Source organism: Arachis stenosperma, chromosome 9 (genome assembly GCF_014773155.1).
Source record: "Arachis stenosperma cultivar V10309 chromosome 9, arast.V10309.gnm1.PFL2, whole genome shotgun sequence".
NCBI lineage: Eukaryota > Viridiplantae > Streptophyta > Magnoliopsida > Fabales > Fabaceae > Arachis > Arachis stenosperma.
The window spans coordinates 157,719,975-157,737,454 of record NC_080385.1 but is presented as its reverse complement, the minus strand read 5'-3'; the positions used below and the strand labels follow the sequence as shown (position 1 = coordinate 157,737,454).

Below are 17,480 nucleotides of genomic sequence, written 5' to 3'. Positions count from 1 at the left end.
AATTGATAATTAAAAATTATTAGATAAAAATTTAATTAAATTAATCAAATTACTTAATATATTTTAATTATTAACTTTATATAAAGTTATCTGAACCTGAATTTTTATCTTTTTAGATGTATCAATTTTTTTAATTTTATTTTCTTTTAATACTTTTTATGTCTTTAATTAGGTGAATGTTTCCATCCTCTTAATAAATTACATCTGCCTATATGTGTATCACTATTAGTGGTTTATATATTTCATTAATGTATTTAAAAATTGATACCATTTAATGTATTTATTTTCACTTATTTTACTGTTAATTGGTCCTGATTTAACACCATTTACTTGACAACATGTTAACATGTGTCCTAGTGTCCTACTAATCCTCCATGGCTCCATCATTAAAAGCGAAATCCAACTCCTCCACATGAACTATCATTTTGGGTTTAACAATATTAGCAATATACATACATTATTCATCAACTTTTACAAATAAGAGTATCAAATTAAAGGAATGTCCTTCTTTACTACTTTTAGATAGCTCTTTTTCATTTTTTTCCCTTACAGTTTTTTTTTTTCCATAAGTCAGTATTATACAATGTTAAAAAATTGTGTTTTCATAGGAAACTATAATAAAAAAATTATTTGTCATCTAATGATCTTTGACTATTAAATCGGCATGTGAGTTTTCACTGTAAAATACCTAACGAGTTAGGATTTGCGGTTTTAAATTTGAAAGAAAAAAAAGAAAAAAAGAAAACACAGAAATTACGGAAAAAAAAGGGTAAAACGGTGGGTATGATTCACTTTGTATTTGAACCAGGGGTTAGAAACTTAGAATGAGAAACGGTCAAACAATGGAGTTAACTTAGAAAAAGAATTAGCAAAAAATTAAATAGGAGTCAATTTAGAAATACATAATAAAATATCAACATATATGAACTCTAGGACACAAAAGTACATAAAATTCACCGCTTATTTCATAGAAAAATTATAGCATTTATCTTTAATTATACGGTGAATACTATGGTGCTTATATTATTGTGTCTATTTTATTAAAAAAAATATATAAATAATATAATAAATTTTAAATATTTTATTTTTATTTTATATATTTTATTTTTTATTTATAAAAATAAGTTAAATAATTTAAATATCATAATAAAAAATATCATAAAATTTACTTAATTATATATTCTATTCCTTAGTTGATTAGCAATATTATTTTTTAAATATATAATCAACATTAATATTTATAGACTCAGTATAAAAAACTCTAAAAAAATAACATTTTTATTAAAATAATAAAAATTTAATTTTAATATATTATTAATATAAAATAATTTTATACATATATAATATTATATAATAAAAATAATTATTTTTTATATTAATAGTATAAATAATCATCTAAAATAATGAATGGTTGATTATATAAAAATGTTGGAAGTCAATGCATGCATGTAGTTGACAATTACAGTTACAGAGGCAAAAACGTGACACTTGAGAAATAGCAACGTTTTGTAGTGTTATAGCAATCTCTACGCTAATGGCGGGTATCTTCACCGCGCGATTGGTCTTCAAAAGCCAAAAGCCAAAGCCACCGAAAATGACTCTTTCTCTCTTTCTCTCTGCTTCCAAACTCGCTTAACTCTTCTTCTTCTTCTTCTTCTTCTTCCTTTATCTCTTCCTCTTAGCCGTTAAGTTTCAGTTTTCCATTCCCACAATTTCAATCTTCTTTCCTTAAACAATTACTATTACTATTTATACTGTTTCAAATATTCAATTCAAAACCCTAGAAACTCAACCAACCCACCCCATTGACCTTAATTCTCCCCAAAACTCTGTCGCCTTGGTCTTCACGTTTTCCCACCCGTTTACCAAATTCCCTCTATTTCTTCTAACACACTGCAATGTTTCTCCATTGCCCCTTATGATGGATTCTCCCTCTTTCTCTTCCTCCTCCTCCTCTGAATTTGCTTCCATAGCCACCGCTGATCAGGTATCATTATCATCCCATACTAACCACTCTCTTTCTCTTCAATAACTAGCTTTTACTATTTATGTACCGCTATCAATTTACTTTATTTGATGACTTTGTTCTTCTATTTTGGCACCAAATTAGTATTTTTTTCTATTTTAGGGGGTATAAAAGGAAATGCTTTTGATAAGTTTTGACTAATTCTGCTTATCTGGCACCAAATTAGTAATTACTCTCATATGGAGAAGACGAAAAGATAAATAAATTCAGTAATGATTTGATATACTTGGGTACATGTAGTGGCAAAAAGTATTATCTTTATCAACTCAATTGGATTGAAGAGTAAGTGTTAAAAAATGAATTCGAAGTATGTGAATTCACTTCTTTTGACAGAATGCTGCCAGAAGTAGGAGAAGCGGTGATGGCAGTGAAGCTGCCAGTTTAGAACAATCACGGAGGCGGTGGCATGATGTTTTCTGGTTAGGAGTATTTGTGGTTCATTTGGTTGCCCTTGGTTTCCTTCTGGGGGTTCTTGGCCTCAATAGGTTCAAGGAAGAGAATAGACTTAACATTGACAAGTATACCTCCCGGTTTTCGGAGAATGAAGCTGGGTTGACAGAGACTTATTGGCCGCTTTATGCTGCTGCTGGTGGAGTTGGGACAGTTCTTGGATGGAGTTGGTTGTTGTTGTTGGGCTCAAGGGCCACTCAGATGATGAAGGTGTCCGTTCACATCCTCACCACTTATCTTGCTGTGGTTAGTGTTCTGTGTTTCTGGGCTGGCCAGATTTTTTGGGGAATCGCCTTTGCTATTGGGGCTGCCCTGCAGTTCTTGTATGTCTTAGCAGTCATAGACAGGTAAAGCGTTGACCTGGGACATTAGTATAGATAATGGTATTAGGTGAATGTTTTGTATAATCATAGATACTCTTTCATTGTTGCAATATATAGAATCTGAAATTTTGAATGACAAGTAGTTCTGAGTATGCTGGTTTATAAATAATGCCAATGGCTTGTACCTGTTAACACAATTTAAGTTTTCACTGGATCATGTGGTGAAGCAGTTTTGTTTATCTTCTGCATCAATGACAAAACAGTATGACATATATTCCAGATTGATGAATTCTTGTGCACATTCGTTCCTCTTCCCTTGTCAATCCAATTTTTGCTAGCTCAGTGTAATCACAATAGTTTTATTTATTACTTTTTTTTAATTAATTTTTTTAAGCATAACTAACTGAATCTGTTATGATTGTTTTACTTCCAGACTTCCATTCACAATGTTGGTTCTGCAAAAAGCTGTGAAGATGGTATGGAATCTTCCTGAGGTTATGAGAGTGGCATACTTATTTATGGTGGTTGTGCTTTTATGGATGGCCTTATGGTCATTTGGAGCAGCTGGTGTTGTGGCTTCAAGTATTGGTGATGGTGGACGCTGGTGGCTTCTTGTGGTGAGCTGGCAAGTTTTGCTCTTCATTCTTCTGTTCTTGTTGAGATTGGTTGTGGGAGCAGATTACTTAAGCTTTCCTCATCTCAGTACTGTGATCATGCTATTGATTCATGCAGGTTTTCTCTGTAAGCTTATTTTGGACGGGCGCAGTGCTCTGTAATACTGTACATGTTATAGTGTCTGGGATGGTATTTCTTGTTCTTTTCCATGGTGGTAGAGAGGCGGCATCAATTCCCGATGATTCCTTAATGAAATCTCTACAGTATGCTTTAACAACATCTTTTGGCAGTATCTGCTATGGCTCACTATTTACTGCTGCTATTAGGACCTTGCGGTGGAAGGTAACCACTTTTGTTTTCTGGAACTTTCTTTTATTGGTGGTAGCTTTTCTTTCTCTCTTTCTTTTATCCACCTTTTGAATTGTCTCAGATTCGTGGGTTTCGTTCAAAGATTGGCAACAATGAGTGTCTGCTGTGCTGTGTCGATTTCCTTTTCCATCTTGTGGAGACTCTTGTCCGATTTTTCAACAAGTATGCTTATGTTCAGGTAGATTACTATGTCCACCAACTCAGTCCATGTCGATAACAATTCTGTATTCGACAGAAAATGGCCTGGAATGGTCACTGCAGTTCTGTGCATGTTGAAAAAAAAATTGTTTTCGGCAGAAAAGGTTGTCCATTGTAACATTGGTGATTCATTTGTTTTTGTGGGAAATCTTATGCTTGAATGGTTCATGGTCGTGTGCCGTAAACAGATTGCTGTGCATGGTAAAAGCTTTAACCGTTCGGCTAGAGATGCATGGGAGCTGTTCCAATCAACTGGGGTCGAAGCACTTGTGGCCTATGATTGCTCAGGTGCTGTCCTGCTAATGGGCACCGTTTTCGGCGGGCTCATAACCGGAACTTGCTCTGGTGTTTGGGCTTGGTTCAAATGGCAGGACCGAGTTATGATGATTGGGTCCACGTCCATGCTAATGGGAATGGTATTGGTGAGTTTACAATCTCTTGTTGACTTCTAAGGGATCCTTCTTGGTGAAAGCTTAATCATGACCTGAATTGCTCATAGATAATTAGATATATCCTATCTTTTACTTTGACTATGAAACATTCAAATTGTTCATTATATGTACATATAGGACAAATCTTAATGACGGCATGTCTTGCATATGATTATTTTATTTAATTTTGTTATATATTGACCGTTAGAAAAGAATCCGTCAAGGTGTACATTGTTGAATATGTGAATGTTTGGTGTATATAACAAATTATTGCATGAAAGTGTAACTTTTTTTTTTTTTTATCCCAGGTTGGATTGGCAATGGTTGTGGTGGAAAGTGCTGTTACATCGATATATATATGCTATGCAGAAGACCCCTTATTGATACAAAGATGGGACACTGAATTTTTCAACCAGTTATCGGAGACACTGCATCTGAGGCTTCAACATAGAAGTGCTCGAGCTAGGGAAGTTTTAACCCGCTATCGTCTCGATGGAAATGCTTCCATTTGACCAAACACCACATTCTCTTATATATACATACATATTCATACATGCATATATACTTCCAACAGTTTTCTTATTTTAATTCATATATAGTGATTTCATTTTCTTGGTTTCATACAAGGCAATTTCCATGGTTGCTTCCCTTTTGGTCTTTCTATATACAGGGGAATTCATAGTCAACTCTCCTTTTTTTTTTCAGAGACTTAAAATATTCGTATGTCTGAACCAGTATATAAATTGGAAAATGTACAGGTTTATATTCTTTCCTTTTATTTTTTATTTTTATTCTAGTACAAAAGCTTTATTTTCGGCATATACGTTACTGTGAAAATATTTTACATCAAAAGAATTTATTAATGATCAACAGTATTAGACTCACGTTTTCATGGAAATAAGATATATAATCCTTCAAAATTAAATCAACAAATACATAGTTTTTGTAAGATCATCTTGACCCCTAACTTTATTGTTATTGGTAGGAGTAATGAACCAATGAAAGGTAAGTAAATGGGTTCCTTATGCAGTGTGAAGATTTTGTTACTACATGGAAGGTTCTTTGACGTGCTCTCGAGATCAAAATTGATTCCATATTCCGTATATCTGTTTCAATCTTTGTACCTTTTAATATTTTGTTGTTTGGCTTTTACCCCAAGATCTGATATCTCACTGTTGCCCCTCCACTCTGCAAATTCTGTGTTTTATAGCACAGATGATAAGATTGATACGATACCTGTCTTCAACATCAATTCAATCACTCCCAACTCCCAATATATATCAAAATCAATCTATAATAATCCAAATGTAACACGGAATATTGAGGATAAAAAATTTTAATACGGGGTGAATTTCATGTAATTTGGGAATTGTTTACAAATCAAGAAATCGGTCTAATTTTTGTTTACTACAATTTTTAATTTTTTGAAAGAAGAAACGTAAGGTCTGATTTAGTATTTTAAAATTTTTTTTTACTTTTTAAAATTAAAAATCAATAGTCCGATTTTATCAAATTTAAAAACCGATAAATCCGATTTATTTTCAGCTTCAAATCAATGGGATCATTTTTTTTTTCTCTGAATTGCCGATACAAGAGTTTTCACCTCCCTCTTTTTAGGGTAAAATACGGGCATAAATTAAACACATATTAATATTATGTAAAAGTCTCAAAATAAAAGATGTTATATGTATATCTTTATTTATATATCTATATAAATTGAATTCAATAAATTTAATTTAAATTTTTTAGTACTAAATCAAATTAAACAGATTCAGATTAATAGTATTTTATATATTTATATAAATCGAATTAATTAAATTCGAATTAACTATTACTAGATTCGATTTACTATTGATAAATATATATAAATTTGGTCATTATAAAAATTATTTTTCCAAACATTAATACAAATATGATTAATTTTAAAAATCATAATGCAGGATAGTAAGATAGGGTTATTTATAAGACATCATAAAAACATAAAAATTAATTTCATTAGTTAATAGATGATAATGTTTATTAAATATAAGTAGAAAAAAGGAATTTTTTATATTTAAATTAATTAAATATAATATTTAATAAAATGTGTTGAACTTTCTTTGTTTTAAAAAAAAATATTTAATGAAATGTGTAATATGTATTTAAATTTAAATACACATTACACATTTCGGTATTTTGACCAAAATATTATTAACAATACAAAATGGTTATTCAGTATTCAGGATATGCATATTTTTTCTAAACCAAATAAATCGAGTATTATATGTAATTAATTTAAGAGAAAAGAAAAAATTGATTATTGATTTTTTAGTCTATAAACATTTAAGTTATTGAGGATTTAAAAATATATTTAAATTCCTAATTTTTTTAAAATTTGGATATATCGATTTTTGGATCTAATTTGTACAATTTTAAAACTCTTTCATGTGAATATTCGTATCGATCATGTCAGTATAATAAGAATCATGTTTGATTTTTTTCGTTAGGTCTGACAAACTCAAATGAACCGTAGAGATCAATATATCCAAATTTTGAGAAGATCAGTAACTTAAATGTATTTTTAAATTTTCGAAAATTTAAATGTCTAAAAAGTCAATGACTTTTTTGTCTTTTTCTCTTATTTTAAATATAAAAAATTTATTAATATAATAAAAATAATACATATTGAATTACGGTGATGGTATATATCTTATACATAAAAATATTTAAATTTTTTATTTAGATTTAGAAACAATGAATATAAAATTATCATATAAGAAAGACTTAAAAGAGAAGAATATATATAGTGAAAATATATCTCATTATGCATAATCCAATTTCTACACACACCCAAAAGAATTAAAATAAAAAAATTCCAATGACGGCTATTTAGATTTTACTTTTAAAACCAATCTTTTATTTGCTTAAAGTCATAAATGATAGCTGGCCATAGAAGTAGGCTACTTTTCACTTCTCTTGAAAATGTTAGTTTTCAGGTTGCTTTCAAAGTTAAAAAGAAGAAGTTTTAAGTATACTAAGAACATCGGTGTTTCAATTGTTTTAATTGTTGATCTATATTATAAAAAAATATATATAATATATATTAATTAAAATTAACGGTTAAAACAATAAAAATATTGATATTTTTGATACACTTAAAATTTTACAAAAAGATAAATGTATATACAAAAAATTAAGAACAATACAAATGACACTCTACACTTAAATTTTGCATATAAAATATTTTGTATTTATATAAAATCTTAAATAAATAAATGAGAGGAACAGTCAAATTTATAGATTACTTATTTTTTAAATTCATCTTTCAAATTCTTTTTTAATTAAGTTCGTCTCTTAAAAATTTTAAATTAATTTGTCTTTGATTTAAAATTTGTTAACGTCATACGTGATATCATAAGTCACAATATATACGTAAAAGTCATAATTTATGATAAATTTAGAAAATAAGATCAAATTAAAATCTAATTAAAAAAAATTTTGAGACATTAGGATTTTTTTAATTTGAAATTAATTTGATCTGATATCACTAATTTAAATTTTTTAAGGATAAATTTAATTAAAAAATTTTTGAAGACCAATTTAAAGAATAATTAATCTTTTAAAAATTAATTTAATTATTTACTCAACTAAATTATGTATGAATTATTTTATGAATAAGAGCTTGTTTCGGAATATAATTTTTTTTAGTGTGTTTGAAAAAGTTTAAAAATAAAAATAAAAACACAAAATTTTTTGAGAAGTTACCACTTAAATTTTTTTAAAGATTTTTTATTAAAAAAATATTTTTAATATAATAAATAAATAAAAAATATTTTATATTATTATACCTAAACATAATTATTAGACAAAAATATTTTTATATAAAATAATCAAATATAAAATTATTTTTATTTTTTAAAAATTAAAAAATAATTATTCTTTTTATAAACTCATCTAAATAAGCCTTAAAAAAAAAAGTAACTATAAGAACTAAGAAGTAAACCAACAGGTGAAATAATGCCAAAAATGATTCAAATTGAGTACACAAAGAATCAGCAGAAAAGAGAAAATCCGTATCTCATAATACTGAGCTTTATTTATATAATTATTATTTATTTTTGTGTGTGTGTCTGACACTGTGTCTGGTCCAGTTTGCAGGCTTATAGGTGACAATAGCGTAAAATAGAAATAGAAATGCGAAGTGAATACACTCTTCTGACACATTCTGCTCCTAATTAAAAGACCTCCCCAAAACAACGCACTACTCTTCTTCTCTGCTTATGAGGTTCCTTTCAAGCAAAGCTTTTTTGCTTTAATGAACTCTACCTAGCTTAGCTACCCTCTTTCTTCAACACTATATAGCTAGATAATTTTAAGTATCATGTTCAAAATGTTAATTAATGTGTAATTTCATCGATCTTAATTAAATTAAGCTAAACTTTCAATCGCATCAACATCCCATCCTAGAACAAGAACAACTGAATCCATATATGATAAATAAAAAGTTTATAGCCAGCTATTTTTGTCATCATCACCGATTTTATGAATAAGCTTTTAAATTTTGTTAGAGAATATATGATTATGGTGGCATATAATATTGAAGTTAACGTATATGTATATCCATGTACTTCACAGACTTTTGCAGGTTGTAGAGCCAGAAACACTGAAAACCTCAGAGCTCACAGTTATATATACAAAGCCTAGAGAGAGAGAAAGAGTATCAATCATATACTCTATAGTACTCCGTATTTTATGCCTTGAGTTGTGTGGCCCCAACTACAATCTACCACCCAATACAACAAAACTTTTAGTAACTTGCATAACATGATGTAATTTTAGATTGCATATTAAATATTCTTTTAATATAATTTTTTATAAGGTTTAAAACTTATTATGAATTTAAATTCTAAACTCTAATAATTATCATAAATTAAAATAAAAATAAGAACAACACAGTATATATAATAATTTAAGAAAAATGTTAGAAAAATAATAATTTTGGTATTTTATAATCATTAATTAGCTATTAATAATATTTTTAATAGTGTGAAATTATATATAATAATAAAAAAATACTTACTTTTATTTTAATAGTTAAATACTAGTAAAAAAATATAAAAATTGCTGTCCTAACCTTAAACTTTTCCATAATTTAATTCATTAACATAGTGAGTAGTAGTAGAAAGTAGAAAGTAGAAACTAGAAAGGAAAAGATTGAGCTGGTTATTGAAGTGTGTGAGCTTGTTGGGAAACTCAATTCCCAAGTCAGAAATGCGAGAATAAAATTGTTTTTATATAAAATACTTGATATAAAAAATTATTGCTTTATTTAAATATAAATATTTATCTTATTCTTTTAAAATAAAATTGTTGATATAATTATATACAAATTTTATAACATCGTGATTTTCAAAATTTTACACAAAACATATTATGTTAGACATTATTTAAAAAAAATAATATTTATATATTAAAATTAATTATTATATATTCGTATATAAATATATGTATTATTTAATTATGTTTAATATATATTTTATATTTTAATATATATTTATATTAGTAACTAATTTTAATATATATTTTATATATATAATTTTAAACATTATATCACAAATTTATACACTCATTCGAATATGCCCACAGTTATATAGATTTTTTATTAATTCTAATACATAAGTTAAATCCATGTGTTGAACCCTCAGCTTCGTAGAAACCAACAAATCTAAATTTTTGTGAAGCCCCATTTGCATGCTAGGCACTAGTTTAGAATGTACATTCTTTGAATAAATCTTAATCATTTCAATCTTATGGCCCATTGCGCAGCGGAACAAAAAAGAAACTGAATTAACTAAAAGGAGGATTTTCTTTGGTTTCATATGTTACTGAAAAAAAATTAAAGCCTAATATAAGAGATAGTTACTTGAGTTATTTAAATATCATATTTAGATTTATTTTTCACTAACCTTCATCTAATATCCAAAGCTAAATCTGAAAATCAGTATAATAACGTGAATCTGAGACACTGTTATGAAGATTTAGTAGGCTTTAAATATCAATTTTGATGACACAAGAAACGAACTTCACTCTCTCATCTTCATCTTCATGCTTGCTTTCGTAGTAAACTAAACAGAGATGCAAAGATTCAAGTCAACAACTGAATCACCACCATCACTCTATTCTCACTCCCTCTTCCACCTTCGGTACTTGTTTCTTCTTCTTCATTCTATGAAGCAACCAAGCAAGCAACAACTACTCATTCTTTTCAGTTTTTTTGAAACAGGGGAGATGACACTACCACAACTCCAAATCCAACAACGCGTTTAACTGATTCTGATCTTGCCGTTGCTCTTGTATTTCAACAACAGCACTATCACCATGCCTTTGATTTAACCTCAAGTTACTCTCTTTCTCACTCTCTTATCTCTCACTCTCTTATTTATCAAGCATACCTTATCCTCTGCATTATTTTACTATTATTTTCAGCTTCTCCTCCCTTCACTGCCAAGTTCAACAATGTTGCTGTTGCATCAAGTAACTTGCAGTACGAGACATTCAACACCGTATGAACACACACACTCTCTCTCTCTCTCTCTTGTAGTTGGATTTCGAAGAACCTTATCTGAAATGTTGTGTTTCTATAGAACCTTGCTTCTTCAGGTTGTTACGTTGAGACAGGGCAACAGCAGCAGCAGCAGCATATGTTCCAGCAGAAGGGGCATTTTGAGACTCGGTCTGAATCAGCCATGGCTGACAACAGTCAACAGACCGATGATGCTTCCACTGATATTGACACCGATGATAAAACCCATGTACCTCTCAAAATTCCTCTGTTTACACAAACAAGTGCATGTTTTGTTTATTCTTTTGAATCTTACATGAGTGTTTCTATTTCTCTTCTCAACTCTGTGTAGTGCAATAATAGGGCTGGGAATGGGGAACTTGTAGTTGTGGACTCCAATGATCAAACTAAGCTTAAACATGAGGATCAGAAGGTTTGTTTCATTGTTTGTGTGCTACTGCTTCTGCTTACTATTTCAATTTCTGTTTCATTGGTAGTACTGATTCTTACATTTTTGTGTAAACATTGTTCTAGACTCTTCGTAGACTGGCTCAGAATCGCGAGGCTGCTAGGAAGAGTCGATTGAGGAAGAAGGTAAATTAATTAATTGCTGCCAACCTGATATGTTGTTAGATTGCTCAATTAAGCCCCCAACCATTGAATGATTGATATGTGTTGGTTTTTCAATAGGCATATGTGCAGCAATTGGAGAATAGTAGAGTTAGGCTTGCACAATTAGAGCAAGAACTTCAACGCGCACGTCAGCAGGTCTTAATTTGATTGTAGAGATTGTACTGTTTAATGTGATTTTGTTGTTATTTCTGCTTACCATTATGTCCATGGGATGCTGTTTCCTTTAGGGTGTATTTGCTGCAACTGGAACTGTGGGGGATCATGCTCGCGCAGTTGTCGGAAATGGTAATGTTTATAAATAAGCCAGAGAATGTTTATCTGAGTTGTGACTGATCTTCTTGATGTCTTGTGGAACAAAATAAAAAATTGTTAGGTTTGTGTGAAACTTTTCTATTCTAGGTTGTAGGTTCCCTTGCATAAAACTAAATTATCACTGAATAATAATTAGGCTGATGGTTTAGTTATGAAGAGCTACATAGAATACTTGTTGCCAAGTTCAATGAGCTTGGAAAATTAATCTCTTGGTTTGAAATGTTCATATTTTAGGTGCCTTAGCATTTGATATGGACTATGCGCGTTGGGTTGATGAGCATCAACGGCTGATTAGTGACCTAAGATCAGCTGTAAATTCTCAAATGGGTGATAATGAACTGAATCTTCTTGTTGATGGTGTCTTGGCACATCATGATGAACTATTTCGGTTAAAAACCATAGGTGCCAAGGCAGATGTATTTCACATACTTTCCGGAACATGGAAGACACCTGCAGAAAGGTGCTTCATGTGGCTAGGTGGATTCCGTCCATCAGAGCTTCTTAAGGTGATTGATCATCCATATAATTGCTCACTTGTGCTTTACCTTGTGCCGGAAGCTATCTATGACATTTGTTTGTTTCAATATTCAGATAGTTAGAAACCACCTCGAGCCCTTAACAGATGAGCAATTGATGGGAATTTATAATTTGCAGCAGTCTTCTCAGCAGGCAGAGGATGCTTTATCCCAAGGCATGGAAGCATTGCATCAATCTCTTTCGGAGACGCTTTCCTCCACCTCCTTAGGTCCTACCAGTTCTGGAAATGTTGCTCAGTACATGGGCCTAATGGCAATTGCAATGGGCAAACTTGCCACACTTGAGAATTTTCTTCACCAGGTAGATGAATCAAACTTGCTAATTCTTATTCCTCCATTCAAAGAATGTTACCATGCAATGTGTTCTAAGTTCTAACATGATCTTTTTGTTAGGCTGACCTTTTGAGGCAACAAGCACTGCAACAGCTGCAACGAATTTTGGCGACACACCAAGCCGCTCGCGCGCTCTTGGTCATAAACGATTACATCTCTAGGCTTCGAGCACTTAGTTCATTATGGCTAGCCTGTCCTAAAGAGTAGGAACTGACATACATATGTATAGTTTGCAACCACCTTTGTAATGCTGGTTTCCTAAGCTGATTTGGTAGTTCTGTAGTAATAGGTAGTTGGTGATGAGTTGTTTCCACCCTCAAAGCAAAAAGTAAATGGTTTATAGTTTGGCCACAATGTGAACAATCTCAAATTTTAATTGCATTGATCTTACAAGCTTTCTTGAATTTTTGAAATGCTCTGTATATAGTTCACACGTTCAAGCTTACCCAAACAAATAAAAACCAAGAAAACTCGAAAAAAGTTTGATCTGAATTTAGTTATATCAGTACTAAGATGATATTAACACATTTTACAAATATATATTCTCCACAAATCTGTTCCAATAATGGTATGATCTGAACATAGATACACATACACCATCAAGTTGAACAATAATATTTACAAGATGAATGAAAGAAACTTTTCACATACTTTTCTTCCCTTTTTTTCACCTTCTCTTTTCTAAATATTCCTTACTCTAATTAAATCATGTGAGCTGTATCATAAGTAAGCTACAATCTTCACTTTCAAAAGACATGAGATTCTTCAATCCTTATTATTCACCACAGGTCTATAGATTCTTCTTCTGCCGTTGTTCATTCTTCCTGCCAAGATTCAAAAAGTACCAATACCATTAAAGATTAGATTAAAGTATTAAAACTTTCCTTTTAAAAAAATGACTTTTATCATCTATCTTTCTAAAGTCTAAACCAGTAAAATAGAAAAGAAAAGAAAAGAAAAGAAAAAGGCACCCACCTGATCTTTTGTTTTTGCTGCATGGCACTTGTGGAATGAACACACCAGTCCCTTTTCCATGCTTCCACAAGTTCACTAGCCAAACTGGTGGTGCCGGTGCCGGCAACCGTCCGGCGGCATCTGATTCCCAGCAACATAAACTGCCAAAGCCACTGTTGAAAGAAAGTGATGCTGCAGCTCGACCAACACCATAAACCGACCTATTTGAATCACCAGCACCATGGTTATTAATCTTGCAGCTTGTTTTCTCTATGACATCCTCATTTTCTTCACTTGTTAACAGCAAAATCTGCCTCCTAATCTCAGCATAGAAACTATCATCATCATTCTCTGCCTCAAAAACAACACTAGCATTTGAATTCATCTCCATCTCCATAACTTGAAAAGAAAGTGGATGCTGAAGTTTATGTATATATATGGAGGAGTAATTAGAAATAAAAATAAAAAATAATTTAGTTGTCAGTGTATTGGGTCCATGAAGTGTTAATCTAATCTAAAATAGTGTCCAAATTGGAAGAATATGTCCATTTTCGTACGTTAGCAAATGTCACGTACTTTATATATTTGATGATGATATAGTCACTGAATCTATAATCCAAATCAATTGGTTCGCAAGGTATTTGGCGGTTACTTTCTTAGTGACATTTAATGGTTCTGATTCATCCACATCACCATCAACATCAACCATAACCTGTGTTTTGGGGTTACCATTAAAATATCAATTTTATGCGTTGTATTAATGATACTTGTTTTGTGTTTTAAGCAATAACAACACGTCAATTATGAGTATCTTGTTGGTGTTGGATCACTTATAATTATAACTGACAATAAAGGGTCAAACTTGTATATCCTAATGTGTGGATTGATTAATCAACATCTACTTCATTTGGGATGCTCTTTTATGGTAGTAATAATTAATTTCATTTTGGTAACATAATAAAGGAACAGGATTACATCTTATATTCATATCCGTGACTTATGCCAAATATCCAATATTTCATCATTAGCCCATAGAAATTACTATTATATCTATTATAGTAATCAAGTGCAATCTTAAAAACATAATAATAAATGTCTCAGATTCCTAACATGATTGTCCATTGCTTCAAGTCACTGGTATCATCAGTCCATCACTTAATAAACATTACAATTTAATTTAGCTTCATTATTCATTATTGATATGGACAGCTCAATGTTTTATTAATTCTAATTATTTTTTTTATCAAGGACGTTTAATCTAAAGTTAATTAATTATAAAATAAAAGAAAAAGTTTCTTTAGGATGATAAGGATGTGTCATGTGTGCTTTCATTAATATTGCAAATTATGATCTTTCTATATGTATACCTTTCATAGATAGTTTCTTAATCTCTGTGAAAAGTGAAAACATTATCTAGCAAAATTAGGTTTTGGTTTGTATGCATGTGTTATGATGTAGAAGAATTGACACAACTATTATTGTCATATACAAGTTTTTTTGGTGACTATTGTCATATACAAGTTTAATTACTAATTTATTAGCTTCATATATTTTCTTTGTATCTTTACAACTAAACTTGGAAGGAAATTATCGGAATAATATTTTTTTCAATAATTATTTCTATGATGATCCAAAACGTGGGGTCCAGATCGCAACACATCTTTGCTTTGCATGTTTGAAATTCCACATGCCAGAGACAAATGTCGGCTGAAGATTCTTTCATTATCTCCAATTTTCTTTTTTTGGTGAACGAGCCCCCTTGTATTTGGACGGAACATCGTTTTTGTTGGAGCTAGTTATCGCCTGTTTTGGGCCAGGCTATCGGTTAGAGATTCTTTGGGCATTTCCCTTTGTTGCCCATCAGCTATCATTCTTCTTGGGCTTTGGATAACAGCATCCAACACAAGAGAGAATAGAAAATTGACCAAAAAAAAAAAAGAGAGAACAGAACAAAGTAAGAAAATGGGCATGCAAGGTCTTGGTTTAATGGTCATGTATATCTTGTAATAAGTGTATTTGGAATTTGATTAGGTCAAATAGTGGATAGAAGTATGAAATCCTTAAGTAGTATTTAAAAAAGAGACTGAGATCAAGATGAATTTTAGTATTGTATTTGGTATAAAAGTGTATAGAATTAAGTTATGTCTCAGTATCTTATTTGGTTTGAAATAAAAGTAAATATTGAAATATTATAAATTACTTAAATATTCCCTAAGATCATAAAACTTAATCCCTTTCTCAACTAATGTCAAATTTCATGAAACTTCACTCTCTTTTTTCCCTGTACTTGAAGAACTGAGCAACAAGGACACAAGCCGTCTGTCAATCCCTTTGCCGGCAACGCTGCTTACGCCGGTGTAAATGACTCTCCCGTCGAGCCTAATGCATCACAACATCTCCAAAGCTTCTCAATCGTGCCACCAAGTACTCTGCAAAGTCATATGTTTAGTGTCTTTCGCCATCTTTGCATCTACCTCACCATTGTCGCCGTTGTTCTTTATTATGTCTGCTTTTTACTTTGGAGCTGTGTTTTTACTTTTCTCTCTTTCTCTTAATCTCTACTTTTCTCTTTGGTTTGTCCATATCACTGGATTTGGGGATGCATTTTTGGTCTAGATGATTACATAATTCCTAATTATAATGGATTGATAACTTTGTATGCTAATTTTCAGGATTTGCTCAAGCTCAGATTTGCTTGCTAGAGCTACGATGGCAACGATGCAGTAGTAGTCCTAATAAAAAGATGATGAACGAGTGAGAAGCTATGAAAAAGTAGCCCTAATTGGATTTACACAAAAAATAAATTTAGAATTAATTAATTAGAACGAATATATTTTGGTCATAAAATATTATTTAGATTTCAGTTTCTGTTCTAAAAAATTTTAATTTTCTGTATTTCTATTTTTTGGGAATATTGAAATACTAAAATTTTGAAAATGAGAACTGAAATTTTAGTATTAATCTCTAGATCAATAAATATGATACTGAGTTTCACTCTTTTAGTTTTCGTCTTAATATCTCAAAATAAATGCTATCTTAGATATACACGGTGTGACTATGTGAGTGAATTTATAATGCTTAAAATTGAAAGCTATTTGATTCATTTAACAAAAAAATAAAAAAATAAAAAATACTCTCTCAAAAAAAAATGGAAAATGTTTCACCGACTAAAAATAATAGGAAAAGATTTGTTGAGACTTTAGTCTTTAGCTCATACTTTATAAATTGTAACATGAACTGACATTTTTAGGCCATATATTAATATTATTGTTAATAAAATTTGTGATAAATATATAATAAAATATTGAAAATAAATTTTTTATAATTTTTATAATTTATAACTTCAGCATGTATTTAAGGCATATATTAGTTAAATCTTAATATAAGCACTTAATTAATATTTGATGGGTGATATTAAAGCATGGTGGCATGGGTGTAGTTCTGGGAAAAACTGCTAGACATTTTCATATGGATGGGAGAGAAAATGAAAAATAAAAGATTATAGTGTCTACACATTTTTTATTCAAATATAATTTCTCACTTAAATATATTCATCTTGCGCAAAATTATTTGATATTTTAATTGCCGAAACCGGGACCTTATTAGGTGAATTAGTGTTCATAACTTCATATAAATAGCGTAGTAGAGTAGGCTAATTTTTTATATTAATTAAATATGTATGTAATACGTAGTTGTTAGAAGCTATGGTGTTTTTCTTTAATATGAAACTATTTTTTTTTTAAATTAATATTTGATTTA

General features: G+C 30.4%; 3 protein-coding genes across 3 annotated transcripts; 2 read left to right on the top strand and 1 right to left on the bottom strand.

Annotated features, from left to right (window-relative positions):
- Nucleotides 1-1,558: 1,558 nt before the first annotated feature.
- Nucleotides 1,559-5,019, top strand: LOC130951611 (uncharacterized). The gene is made up of 7 exons (XM_057880309.1): nucleotides 1,559-1,987; nucleotides 2,360-2,823; nucleotides 3,233-3,416; nucleotides 3,532-3,756; nucleotides 3,845-3,961; nucleotides 4,170-4,403; nucleotides 4,721-5,019. The coding sequence occupies exons 1-7, from the start codon at nucleotides 1,919-1,921 to the stop codon at nucleotides 4,922-4,924; spliced, it is 1,497 nt and encodes a 498-aa protein (XP_057736292.1). The 5' UTR covers nucleotides 1,559-1,918; the 3' UTR covers nucleotides 4,925-5,019.
- Nucleotides 5,020-10,492: 5,473 nt separating this feature from the next.
- On the top strand, nucleotides 10,493-13,094 carry LOC130951438 (transcription factor TGA2.3). Its single transcript, XM_057880088.1, has 11 exons — nucleotides 10,493-10,594; nucleotides 10,675-10,790; nucleotides 10,878-10,954; nucleotides 11,036-11,203; nucleotides 11,306-11,386; nucleotides 11,488-11,547; nucleotides 11,644-11,721; nucleotides 11,814-11,871; nucleotides 12,133-12,404; nucleotides 12,490-12,735; nucleotides 12,828-13,094. Exons 1-11 carry the CDS (start codon nucleotides 10,527-10,529, stop codon nucleotides 12,972-12,974), a joined length of 1,371 nt encoding a protein of 456 aa, XP_057736071.1. The 5' UTR covers nucleotides 10,493-10,526; the 3' UTR covers nucleotides 12,975-13,094.
- Nucleotides 13,095-13,316: 222 nt separating this feature from the next.
- Nucleotides 13,317-14,151, bottom strand: LOC130951728 (uncharacterized). The gene is made up of 2 exons (XM_057880437.1): nucleotides 13,743-14,151; nucleotides 13,317-13,591 (listed from the first exon to the last, which is right to left on the bottom strand). Exons 1-2 carry the CDS (start codon nucleotides 14,116-14,118, stop codon nucleotides 13,533-13,535), a joined length of 435 nt encoding a protein of 144 aa, XP_057736420.1. The 5' UTR covers nucleotides 14,119-14,151; the 3' UTR covers nucleotides 13,317-13,532.
- Between the last annotated feature and the right edge of the window lie 3,329 nt (nucleotides 14,152-17,480).